This window comes from Lepidochelys kempii, chromosome 2, assembly GCF_965140265.1.
Source record: "Lepidochelys kempii isolate rLepKem1 chromosome 2, rLepKem1.hap2, whole genome shotgun sequence".
Taxonomy (NCBI): domain Eukaryota; kingdom Metazoa; phylum Chordata; order Testudines; family Cheloniidae; genus Lepidochelys; species Lepidochelys kempii.
The window spans coordinates 247362745-247376318 of record NC_133257.1 but is presented as its reverse complement, the minus strand read 5'-3'; the positions used below and the strand labels follow the sequence as shown (position 1 = coordinate 247376318).

Below are 13574 nucleotides of genomic sequence, written 5' to 3'. Positions count from 1 at the left end.
GCCAGCTCTAGGCAGCAGGTCAGACTAGAAGCTTCTGCAGCTTCTTTCTGCTCCACCGGTCCCGAGTTCGCCGCCCCTGGGCCCCTTTTGCTCGGTCTCCGTTCCCGGCCGCGTGCGTCGGGCCTCAGGGCGGCGCTGCAGTTCAGACCGCCACGGCAGGGGGCGCTGTGCCCACGGCGCGCGGCTGGCAAAGGGCCGATATTTTTAACTCTTGTCCCGGGCGGGGTGGCTCGTAGCTCGTTGGAAGTCTCGCGAGACTGTACGCGGCTGTTCCGGCCCAGGCCCGCCAGGCAGGCAGACACGCGCGGGGGGGGGGGGTTGCAGCCATGGCGCTCTACAACTTTAAGAAGATTATGGTGGTTCCTTCCGCTAAGGTGAGTGAAGCTCTTCTTCCGTCCCCCGTCAGCGCCCTCGCCGTGGTAGCGGCGGGGGCGCGCGCCCCCTCTCGCCTCGCGGCCGCTGGTGCTGAGCTGGAGCCATGTGTGGGTCAGGAGCGCCGCCCCGTCCCCAGCGCGTGGGACCTTCGCTGCCCCGTGCAGCCTCCGGCCGTGGGCACGGGGAGCTGAGGGGGCCGGCGCGGGGCAGGGAGTGGAAGTTGGGGGCAGGGGCCCAGCAGAGGAGTGGCGGGGGGCGGGGGAGGAGTGGAGTATTGGGCTACGCGCCTGTCAGAGGCACCGCTGCCCTGGGAAACTAAGGGGAGAGCGGGGCGCCTCTCTGGTGCGGGCAGATCCAGCCCCCCCGAACCCTGGGTGCGGTTCTGCTCCGGCTGCGATAGGAAACCGCGTCAGCCCGACAGCCGGTCTAGTCCTTGGCGCGGTGGCTTCAGGCCGGTTTCGCGGCAACCGTGTCTGCCGTGAACACGTGAAGCGCACTGGGGGAAGGTGATGGTTATCAACGGTCACTGTCTTGTGCTTTTCCAGGAGGCCAGCAAAGTCTTAGTCAAATTTAAACATAAGCACACATTTTCTGTTACAGTCCTTCCTACAGTGCAGAAACTTGGAGCTTGTTAGTCTTTAAGCCAAACTGGGGTTTGTCAGGCAGGAGTCTTCTAAATTGTATCATGTAGCAGGTGTGAGTAATCCTGTAATTGTAATCCAGGCTGTTACTGATTTGGTGTCTGGCCTTAAATCTTTGTCTGTACCTCAGTTTCCTTTTTGTAATCTATTTAGTTACCTGGCAAAGATTAATTACTCTATTTAATAATTATATACTGATTGTACTATGTAAGTGCTCAGTATTAACTCTTACAGGGGAGAAATTAAACAATACAAATCTGCAACACAAAGGGTACTGAACATAAGGTAGTATCACAAGTAGTGATTATTATAAGGAATTCATTGTCCTGTGATAATCTGAGGTATCATCACTGCTATGTGCGTAACCCTGTGTATGCGGGAGATCTCCGTCAAAATGACCTATTACTCATGTCTGAAATGTGAATAAAATTGTCCTAGTTAAAAAAGACTTCAACAAATTTAAGATTAAAAGAGGTAAATTCTTGGGACTAAACATAGTAAATCTCTCTCTAAAGGTTCTCTGGGGGATATCAATATAAAGTGGCTACATCCAAGAGAGCTTATACATTTTGGTTTTCCCGGGACAGTCACCTTTTGTTTTTCTTTCTGGCCATCTCTTTCTAAATGCAGAACTGGCCTGCTTTCAGTCCTTGTTTTGAGCTTCAGAAGTTCTGTGCCATTGTCAGAGACATATGTTAATACCGATGACAGTGCTGATGGGTGCCTGCCTCCTTCAGGCTTCTGCTGACTCTTCTTCGCCCAGCCCTTCATTACCCCTCTTCGGAGACAATTGCTTAAAATCTGTGAAAATGGTGTGAAATTGGCTTTGGAGTTTCATCAGGGTTAGAAGCCTGAGTAGGGTGGTCAGGTGGTTGGAGAAAGGACAGTAATGTGCATATTATAAGGAATTGCCTCAACAGGAAAATATAGAGAAACGTTTTTATTAACAATAACTTATTGTTTCATATTGTATCTATTGTGAGAGTATGCAGGTGCTGCACATGCATAACTCAGTACACAACTCCGAGTGGGTCAATAAAATACTTACCTGGACAAAAACCAAACAACTTCTCCCCTCCTATCTAACATTCAGTCAAAAGGGGGGGGGGGAATGAATTCTTTCATTATGGTCTGTGCCCCACCAAACTTGGACTCTGACACAGCAGCAGAGAGGGAGGGAGTTGTAGAGGTTTGGGTCTTCAGCTGAACACCTTACTGCCCACCCTGATCATTTGAGATCTAGCACTGATAGTGGATACATGGAAGTTCCCTGAACTGTTAAGGAATGTAGGAAAAGGAGGCTGTTTCTTAAATAGCTGAAATGAACACTGGATAAAAGAACGAAAGGTTCTGCTTACAAATTTGTGGGTGGTGCATGGGACTGGAGGTTTGAACTTAATTTAAATGGAAGGACTTGTTTAGATACCTTAAAATTGGAGTGACATGCGATCCATGTTTTTTATTGATACCTTTGAAGCCACACAACAGCTTTTTTGTGTTAAAAAACTTGATTATCCTACACAATGTGCAAAATTCGTAACTTCCACAACAATGATAGAAAGTGGATGCATTGTATTTTATCAACCTAATTGTAGGTAAAAGTGTGATGTGTACTGATTCTTTCAATAACTGCTTAGGTGTCTTTTAAAAACACTTAACTGCTCTGTTTTCCTTTTCTAAATAACTTTCATATTAGAATATGGGTTCTTAGTAATAAGTAATACAGTCTTTGCTGATAATTGTACTTTTCTTTAACTGCAGGACTTTATAGATCTGACATTGTCGAAGACTCAGCGAAAGACTCCGACAGTCATTCATAAGCATTATCAAATCCACCGCATTCGACAGTTTTACATGAGAAAAGTTAAATACACGCAGCAAAATTACCATGACAGACTCACCCAAATCTTAACAGATTTCCCAAAATTAGATGTAAGTGACTTTGGCAATTGATAAGTGAAAGAAAATGTACCTTGAATTCATCAAATCTAATGCTGTGACTGTAAATTGTGGTCTTGTGAGGTTTCGTTGGCTAAGCAAAATCGAGCTTACTTATTACTTGGATAGGAGACTTTGAAAGAAAAATTTATATCTGCAGGAAGAGGTATTGATAACTCAGATGGCTCTATTTCTTTTGAGTAAAGTTTTGAATCAGGGCTCGAACAGGGTTTTGGGGCAACTTTTTCCTGGAGCTCACATCTTGTAGACAAGAGGTAAAATCAAAGTCTTAACCACTAGTGGCGATTAAAGATCCCACAGCACTTTTTCCAGGAGTGGGAATTTTAGCACTAGCTTCTAGATAAATTTAAATTTGACAGAAACTTCAGTTGAATGATGGGTAAAGAAATATAGCCTGTTTAAAGGACTTTGTGACCTCCTATTTCTAGTGAAAGGTGCTAAAGAAGCATAAGGTATTATTATTTTCACAGTTATTGCCATCCAAATGTTTTGTAGGAAAGAATGAGTGTCCAAATATAGGTCTGATCAGTGTGTTTACAGTCTAATGCACTGATCGTGCAGTTGGAGATGTGCAGTTTTCAGTGACTTCAGTGGGGCTTTGTGTATGCCTGTACTTAATCCAATGCAGAATTGAGACCTTAGTTTGCGTGGGATTTTTTCTGACTTCTGTTTCTAATGCCTGATCTCTATTACAAAGTTCTGAAGTACAGCTTCTGTATTTGCTTAACTAGTTTGGTATCTATATAATGTTAAATTTCTAAAAATAAATCACATAGATGGGTAAAATATTCTTTCTAATTCTTTTACAAAGAGATGAACGGATGTGTTGTAAACGCTCTTCAAAAAGAATTGATGTGAAGAAGGTACACTCTTCATATGCTGACGAGTTTATTCAGGCATGAAAAATTGTCTGCCTAACTAGAGATGAATCTTACAGAATTTAGGGTTCAGTGAAAGAGAGGAATTACTTTGCTGTGTTCCCACAATAGCAGAAATATGTTAGAATAAAGGCTGGCACTATACAGTATGCTTGCAGTTTCCCTCTATACAATATAATCTTGCATTTTTTCCTTTTTAACAAAAAATATTCTTACAAAGAAAAAGGCACAGGCAGAAATTTAACCAAAGTCCAATGAAAAATAAAGCAGGAAATCAAAGTTATGGAAAAAACATTCAAATTCATGGATAAGCAGATTGTTTTCTTTAAAGATTTTTAGATATGGAGAATGGTCTTCAGTTTGTATTTGTCAGCTGTACCACTGGTTTCTTGTATCTATGAAAAAGTTGAAATCAGCAGTAAGAAGTCTTTACATTCATGAAAAAACATTCAGAAAAGGTTTTGATTAATTTATTTTATGCTTTTTTAGGATATCCATCCTTTTTATGCAGATTTGATGAATGTTCTCTATGACAAAGATCATTACAAGTTGGCCTTAGGACAGATTAATATTGCCAAGAATCTGATTGACAAGTAAGATACCTTAATTTATTTTTCTGTGGCTTGTTTTTGTCATAACAGCAGATTAATGTTTTCTTTCCTCCCGCAATAGTGTTTCTAAAGATTATGTGCGCCTGATGAAGTATGGCGATTCTCTTTATCGATGCAAACAGTTGAAACGGGCAGCTCTGGGACGTATGTGTACAATTATCAAAAGGCAGAAGCAAAGTTTAGAATATTTGGAACAAGGTATGTATTGCAAATATAGTAAAATGGAGCATTTTGAAGAGAGAATTTAAAATACAGACTTATGCCTGAAGACTTTTTACCAATTGTTTTTATAAATAGCATCTAAACTTACTTTAACTGAAAGAGGTTTGAGGAAAAATATTTTTTCTTTTTTCAGTTTATTTACTTTGGGAAATTATCAACATGTTGTGGCTAGTTAGTTTCACTGTTTTTCCTGAGTAGTCAGTCAAATACACCTGCTTTTTCTGAGATTTTTTTTTGCATGGCAAGAGGAGAGGGAAAAACATTTTTAAAAAAACAGGAAAGTATAATTGGCGCAGGAGCCTTGGAAAGATTGAGTACCTTGAAGTATTCTTAACTTGTTTCTAAAACTGATTAGATTTCTTGTTATTTGCAGTGGTGTTGTAGCCCTGTTGGTCCCAGAATATTAGAGAGACAAGGGGAGGTGAGGTAATAACTTTTATTTGGCCATCTTTTTGTTGGTAAGAGAGACAAGCTTTTGAGCTTACTTAGAGCTCTTCAGGTCTAGGAAAGGTACTCGGAGTGTCATAAGCTAAATGCAAGGTGGAACAGATTATTTAGCATAATGATCCCCTGAAATGTGTTAACTACATTTGCTAAACAGTCTGTTGTACCTGTTGTTTAGCTGAGACACTCTGAGTACGTTTCCCAAACCTGAAAGAGAGCTCTGTGTAAGCTCAAAAGTTTGTCTGTCTGCAACAAATGATGGTCCAATAAAAGAAATTATCTCGCCCATCTTATTGGCAGATGCATTGCATTCACAGTTAATTGTTTGTACAATGCATTTTTCCTAGTATTTGATTTACTTTGACTAAATGATATAGGCTGTCATTATTTATCTGTATCAGTTCGTTGTGTCTGATTTAATAGAGGCCAAATATTTTTTATACATTCTGCTCTGTAGCCCTTTTTGCCTCTTGTTCACATTATATCTAATTGAGGGGGATGATGTGTTAATTAAAATATAATATTTACAAGAAAGTCACACTTTATATTAAGGTTCTATTTGTAAATAGATTATCCAGGTTAATAAATGTTTTCATAAATGGTTAATTGTTAAAAGGCCAATAGGTTGTTTATAACCATCTAGAACACCTTCTACTGATGTACTTATAACTATAACATATTCAACTAATTCTTGTAACGTGCTTTCTTAATAATTTAACAATACTTTATGAACCACTTACAAATGGAAACTTAATGCAAAAATATGTCTAAATTAAATGTGGTTTATGAATAATGTTTCTGAATAAAATCAGAAACTTTCCCATCTACAAAGAAAGATGTCTTCCTTCTGTTTTAGTACATTTAAACTTTATCACCCATGTAATTCAATCAAGCTTTTTAAACTTTTCAGTGCGACAACATTTGTCCCGTTTGCCAACTATTGATCCCAATACACGAACTCTTCTGTTGTGTGGCTACCCAAATGTTGGAAAATCGAGCTTTATAAATAAGGTATGTGAGTTTGTTGTAAAAAATATTACTTCAAAGTTTAAATAATTTGAAATATTGGGACTCTACCCAAGGATCTTAGCTAGCAGGTCTCTATACAAGGTTAGGGATTTAGTATGAATCTCAGGGCTGTAGAAGGAAATGAAAAACAGATTTATTTTTAAATCAATTTATTGTATCATAAGCTTCCCCAGCGTCGTGAAATTTTTCTCCCAGAGAGAGCAAAAAGTGAATTAACCTTCTATAGAAAATCATTGAGACTAACCACTTTGGTGTAGTAAAGGAAGTGCATTATAATTGATATGCTGCTGTCAGGAAAATAATTGTCTCAGTAAATGAAAAAAATCTTTATTTGGGGATTTTTCTTGTTTTAAGGTGACAAGAGCAGATGTGGAAGTGCAGCCTTATGCCTTTACCACAAAATCCCTCTTTGTGGGACACATGGATTATAGGTATCTGCGTTGGCAGGTAAGAGCTATTGCTAACTTACTACTCTGTTTCCACAGGAATGAATTGGTTAGGATCCTGTTGCTGTTGAGAATACCATTTTGTTTGCTGATGGCTGTTTCTAAAAGTACTGTACCTAGAGAACTGCTGTGTAAGATCTCTCTTTACATAATGTACTGAGTAAGGTCAGCTATCAGAAGCTATTCTAAAAATGTAGATCCTGGGGTTTTTCAGTTGCTGGGAGGTACAGGGCACTTGCATAACTCCTGAGTAGTAACGGAAAGTGATGCATCTCCAGACTGGATCAGGTCAGGGCAGGTCTCCCTCCCTCTGATTCAGTCCAAGTGAAAATGCACGGAAACTCCAGGTAGTCTTTCCTTGTATTACTATGATACTCTTTTCTCTGACTATAATTTGAAGTATTTCAAATCTCTTACTCAGTCTCATCTTATTTTAACACGAATACTATTGTCGTCTTATTCATTTTTCATGTTCTTACTTTGAATGAATTTACAAACTTGTGGTTGAAAGGAAACAATATATATAGTTGCTATTGTCAGCGTCTGTTCTTTTAGGTTTTTATACCATGCTTATCACTATAGTATCTGAGCACTTTCCAGTCGTATATTAAGCCACATAACTACACACCTGTCATATGTTGTTTGTTCTCTCATTCTTTCCCCAGAGAAAGAAGCATGTGCAGTAGAATGTATTGTTTTGGTGGTCTCTCTCTCTCTTTAATATAAATGTACTTGTTGCTATGTGTTTCTGTTAGAGAAGGCAGGTCAAAGAAATGTGCTTTGCACTTGAAGCAGAAAGTTGCGAGGTTCCTAAGTTCCTGGCGGTGTTCGTTCCACAGTCTCAGTCTGCCCCCAGAGAAGATGCACTCTCACGCACATACAAGCTTTACTCTTATTGTTGAGAGTTCCATTATGCCAGAAGAGCATAGTTTACTACTGGGGGAATTCTGTGCCACTACTCACGCGTAGAATTCCTGTCCCCTGCAGATTTCTTTGCTTCCCTGCAGAAAATGATCGGGAAGCATAGGTAAGCCGTAAGAGCGGTCATGTCATTTTGGGTGCCTGGAGCAGCAGGCAGAGAGGTAAATCACTGTAGGGCTGGGACGCCCCGGCCGGTGACTCCTGCCCTGCGCTAGACTCACCTGCTAGTCCCAGCTGAGATGGGGATGGAGGAGGATGGGGCTGTCTCTTCCCCTGCAAGGGAGCGCCTGTGGGGTTCCCCTGCAGAAAGCTCCATATTCCTCCCTCTCCCTCCCCCCCGCCACTTTCGTGACCCCATCACTCGCCAGCCTTGGGGGAAGGGGCCACTATGCAGGGAGCTGCTTTCCCATCAGCTGGACCCCCTATATCCAGAGCCCCACCCCTGCACGCAGCCCCTCCCCCCGCACACTCGAAGCCCTCTCACTTACTATCTTGGGGCAGCTAGAGTAGAGGGGCAGGGCCCCTGAGTGTTTTTAGGGCAGGCCCAGCCCTTGTGCTGTGTCAAGGTTGAGTGCAGCCTCACCGCCATGTCCCGGAGGGAAGGGGGGGCTACGGGGGTGATCTTCCACCTTTGTTCAGCCAGTGGCCTGTGCTCCCCACTGCCATGCTTGGAGCCTCCACATTTATTTATTGACAAATAAAATATGCAGAATTTGAACATACCATGTGCAGGATTTGTATTTTTTTGGCGCAGAATTCCCTCAGGAGTAATAGTTGTTGATCATGGTCTTTGTCCTGAAGCTTTAGATGATTGTTTAGATATCCTGGGACCTGGTCATGGGGGGCTATGAAGATAGGGACCTTGCACTTGATTTGATATTCTGTGGGAAGCCAGTGTAGGGAGCAGAGGACAGGTTTGATATGTTCCTGCTTTGCTTCTTTCCTAACCAGTAATCACAAACATACTGTGAAAGATTGATCGGTCCATATCACTTTTCTCCCCTCATCTCTAACCCCCCCGATCTTATTACTTCTGTGGCTAATATATGTTATATTAAGGTGTGAGCTAATTATGTTAATCTAAATTTTAGGTGGTAGATACCCCTGGTATTTTGGATCATCCTTTGGAAGAAAGGAATACCATTGAGATGCAGGCTATCACAGCGCTTGCACATCTTCGTGCTGCTGTGCTTTTTGTAATGGATGTGTCTGAGCAGTGCGGGCATAGTCTGGAGAAGCAGCTAGAACTCTTCAAAAATATTAAACCACTATTTGCTAATAAGGTAGATCTGATTTACATGAGTCAAATCTAACTTTTCACAATGTGGAACAGTAAGCTGAATAATATTGTTTACTTTCTTTCTATTAGCCTCTTATACTTGTAGCAAACAAGTGTGACGTGAAAAGGATTTCTGAACTTCCTGAAGAAAATCAGGTTAGAAGGCCTTTTCTTCTTTTCGTAATTTACAAATGCATTCTATGCATCTGTCGTGGAATAATACGAGTTATAATGTGCATGGGTGAACTTCGTTGTATAATGTCTTAATTGGACAGTTTTAATATCCTGATGAAGAGTGAGTAGGTCTTCATTTTTGTTTTTTTAAAAAAATAAAATAAAAATTGTGACTACCTACTAAGATGTGTGTTTGTGTATTTCCATGTATGGGGCGGGGGTATGTGTGTGAGAGAGATTAGCCTGATGTTTCATAAGTGCAAAGCACCCATAGCTGCTGTTTGGTTTCATGGATAGTAAGGCCAGAAAGGGTCATCTGATCTGAAGTCTTGCATAACACAGGCCAATGAACCTCATTTAACAGTTTCTGGGTAGAGACAACTGGGTACTGGTGTGAGGCACGGTGTCTTGAGCTGTCGAAATGGAAGTTATGGATGAAGCAGTATCTGCACAAACAGGCCTGATTTTTCATATGCACACAGGTTACCCTGATTTTTACACGTTCTGAGCATGTAGCTAATGCTGGGTATATATTTTATTCTATTTGCTACTTAACTTACTATTTACATCTGATCCCCGCATTTATGTGTAAAAGTTAGTATATGCAAAATTTCTGCAGTTCCTCTTTAGGAAAACATCTATTAATACAGTTGCTCAATAATGTCAGAAGAAATTTTTACTTTGAGACGAGATAAGAAGTTTGACTTTGTTTAATGAGTTGGAAACAATGATCTTTAAGAAATAATCAGAACTTACTTTATTTTTGTGTGTTCTGTTTGTTTTTCAGAAAATGTTTGAAAATTTAGAAGCGGAAGGATTTCCTGTCATAGAGACAAGTACTCTAACAGAAGAAGGTGTGATTAAAGTTAAAACAGAGGTGAGTTTCTTCTTTTACTTACACAAGTAATTACAAGTATTACACCAGTGTCTCTCTTGCTAGACAGAAATAACAAATGAGGAAATTCCACCTACTTTGAACTCTTGTCCCATCAGACCTTTTGTTAGCGGGGATAAAAAAAGATAATCATTAATTTGGGCCTGCTTTTGGTCTGGGCCAGCAGAGAATTGTTCTTAGCTAAAAATAAAACACGCCCACTAGATATTACATAATAGCAAAAGCTCAGTTTTGAAAAGGTTCTGTGTATCTCTAGAAATAAATCTGAAGACCGTTTGTTTTTTGGGAACCATTTTCTGGACATTACTCGTGCCTTACATTGGAAACTATTTTCAAACTCCATATCCAAGATTGAACCAATATGACAATCAGATCCTTAACTATAATTCATCACATTTCCTTGGCATGATTTTCCAGATTTCTTTAAAAAAAAACAACAAACTTGACTGAGATTTTTTTCCTCTATAAGCCTTTGTTGCTTTGATTTTTCTTTCTGTATTGCTTGTAGATTCTCACTGTACGAGATTCCGTTCCCATTTAGTTATAACTGAAATACGAATATTGTTACATAACTGCTCTTGTATTGAGTTTTAAAATAAAGTGTGTTTTTGTGGCGGGGGGGAACAGTGACTTAAAATGGGATTTGAACTAGGTCTCCATAGGTAAAAAGCCAGTGCATTAAATCACTGTATCATGCAGCCTTCTCTCTGTCCCCGACAATAATTAATGACACCTTATACCTTTTTAGGCCTGTGACAGACTGTTGTCCCATCGTGTTGATACCAAAATGAAAGGAAATAAGGTGAATGAAGTGCTGAACCGACTACATTTAGCTGTACCAAGCAAAAGAGATAATAAGGTAGGTTATTAAAATTTGGATATATTTTTCAGTAGTCTTTGAACATCCTTCTTTGCTGACTTAATGTGGGGATTCATTTTGTTGGAATCCTGTGAATTTCAGGATCTCAGTTTATGTATTGGCATAGTGAATCAGTTTGACATTACCCAGGGTACAAACTGGACTGATGGATAGCTGTGTCCCCTCAATTCTCTGACCGGGGGTGTCTTTTATGCTGCTTTGTTGTAAGAGCAACCATTCCTGGTCTTCTCACACACAGCCTCCAGCATGTAAATCACTCCCAGCTATACTGTATGAGTGCTATAGCCAGCCAGCCATGAATTACACCAGGGCAACATCAGCAAACTCCCAGTGCCAGACTCTCCTCCCTCCCCCGCCCCAGAAATGTGTGTCTCATACTGCCCAGCACCCTCCTGGACAATACAAATTCATAGAAAGTCCATCATTTTGTTAATAGGAAATGATATGCACAAATCTTATCTCAAATGAAGTTTCCCAAACACTTCAATCCAAAGACGTACTGGTTCAGATAAAACAATAAAAAAACCCATTTCTTAACTACAGAAAGATAGATTTTAAGTGATTACAAGTAATGAGACATAAAAGTCAGTATTGGTTACAAAGAAATAAAAGGTAGAACATAATTAACTCCTAACTTAAGCTAAATGAATTCAAGAGAAACCTTTGCTTTACCACATGCTTTCTAAGTCTTACAGTCTGGAATCCTTTCAGGCAGGATCCCTCCCCCAGTTCAGTGTTAATTTCCTTGTCCTTCAGGTGGTGGTGATGCTGTGAGTAGAGATGAAGGGAGAGATAATTTGGGGCATCTGTTCCCCATTTTTATATCTTTTCATCCTTTTTGAGAATCCTCTCCAGTTGGGATTCAAGAGAGACAGTCTGTGGGACGGGAACTTCCAGCTGTTTTTTTTTTTTTTTTTTGCCAAGATATAACTTTCTCACTCACACCCTTTTCCTGCCAAAGAGTGGCCGCTTAACCAAAGAAAGTCCATTGAATTTTGTTGAAACCTGGCTGAGGTATCGGTTTGCCTTTTGACTTTGGGGAAGCAGTTTGTGCCTGCTTTTCTAAACTTGGAATATGTCTCAATAATGTTATACAGCAGAATCTTATAACTTTACATACAATATTGCCACACACATTTTACCAGGACAAAATGATCAGCACACTGAGTTTTCAAATGATACCTGACAAGGCATATTTTCTACAAAATGCATTATAGTTTTTGTAAAAAGCTTGAACATAGGGATACAGACTGTCACAATCGGTTAAGATTATTGAAACTTTTTCTTACAGAGAAACATATAGTGACAATATTTTATTTGCATTACAGAAAATTTGGGATTTCCACACTATATTAAAAAAGAAAAGAATCACATGCTCTTGTGATCATGTTTATTGCATTAATTTCAGGAAAGGCCACCTTTCATTCCTGAGGGAGCAGTAACACGTAAGAAACGCATGGAAGTAGATGCACCTAAAAAGAAGAGGGTAAGTGGCTTACAGAACAGATTTGACACCCTTGAATTGAGGAATTAGTAGTGAAATTTAAAAAAATCAAAACAAAAGAGTGATCATTGAAAAGTACAATATTTATGCTACGTATGTCTTTTTAGGAGAGAGATCTTGAAGTGGAAATGGGAGATGATTATATTTTGGATCTTCAGAGTAAGTGTTATTCAAGTCTCAGTATAATTATTTTAAGAAGTGAAATTGGGCTGAGGTTGTCTTTTTGTGTTTATAGCAGAAAGTTTCAAGCAGGAAAATCTTATCCTAACTATTTCAATCTTAAATGTCCCTGCTGCTATTTTAGTGAACACTAGCAGACTTCTTCTCTAATTCCAAATTAGTAAGAATTGGCTTTCTGCTCTCACTTGTGTTGTGATGTAATTTGGAGTGTCTTTCAGTTTGTAGAATTACTGAAACAGAATGAATGGCTTGATGACTCAGCTCTTCTGTTTCTTTTGTCCTGCTTGAACATATCTGATACATATTCTAGCATGATCATTGTCTTACGGGAAATAGTTGATTTGTGGAGAGAATAATTTAGTGTGTTCTTTTTCACTTATATTATTATTGCTCATTATTTGTGTGTTACATGCATCATCACTGTTTGGCAAGACTTCCAGTGTAAAGTTCTGTGTGGCACTGATTCTATATGTTATCAAATTCTTACATTTTAGAGAGAGACTTGTATTTTATATTATGATGTAAATATTTTCTCCCATCCTTGATTTTTCTATAAAATGTTTCAACAAGTTAACGTATTGGTTAATTTTGCGTAATTTCTTTTTTTAGAATACTGGGATCTAATGAATTCATCTGAAAAATATGATAGGATACCTGAGATCTGGGAAGGACATAACATAGCTGATTATATTGATCCAGATATCATGAGGGTGAGCTTTATGCTATTTGTTTTACACTGTTGAGGATATTCTCTCCTGTTCTCATTGAATTTAGTGTTTCTGTCTTCAAGCAGTATGAATCCACAGATGTATAAAGTTAGTAAAACTTTAGTTTATTTCTCTCCTGATATGCATGCATAAACTGATGAAGTTTCTTAAATTCATAAATAACAAAATATAGTGGTTTATAGTATGAAGAAGTGGTTTTTTACACACGGAAGCTTATGCCCAAATAAATCTGTTAGTCTTTAAGGTGCCACCAGACTCCTTGTTGTTTTTGTGGATACAGACTAACACAGCTACCCCCTGATACTTTAAACTATAGTTTTGTAACTTTTCTTAGTGTATTCTTGGAAGGAACACAACATTTATCATAGGTAAAGATATTTTCATACTGAGTGGCAGTTTTGTCTATAG

At 39.3% G+C, this 13574-nt stretch overlaps 1 protein-coding gene across 1 annotated transcript in view; it reads left to right on the top strand.

Moving 5' to 3' along the window:
- The first annotated feature begins 259 nt into the window (after positions 1–259).
- Positions 260–13574, top strand: part of GTPBP4 (GTP binding protein 4) — a 22539-nt gene continuing 9224 nt past the window's right edge. Inside the window, exons 1-13 of the mRNA XM_073334477.1 lie at positions 260–374; positions 2778–2948; positions 4343–4446; positions 4526–4662; positions 6041–6141; positions 6514–6606; positions 8618–8809; positions 8896–8961; positions 9767–9856; positions 10623–10733; positions 12163–12240; positions 12366–12417; positions 13048–13148. Coding sequence (XP_073190578.1) covers positions 327–374; positions 2778–2948; positions 4343–4446; positions 4526–4662; positions 6041–6141; positions 6514–6606; positions 8618–8809; positions 8896–8961; positions 9767–9856; positions 10623–10733; positions 12163–12240; positions 12366–12417; positions 13048–13148 — 1344 coding nt within the window. The 5' untranslated portion in view covers positions 260–326. The remainder of the gene's footprint in view (positions 375–2777; positions 2949–4342; positions 4447–4525; positions 4663–6040; positions 6142–6513; positions 6607–8617; positions 8810–8895; positions 8962–9766; positions 9857–10622; positions 10734–12162; positions 12241–12365; positions 12418–13047; positions 13149–13574) is intronic.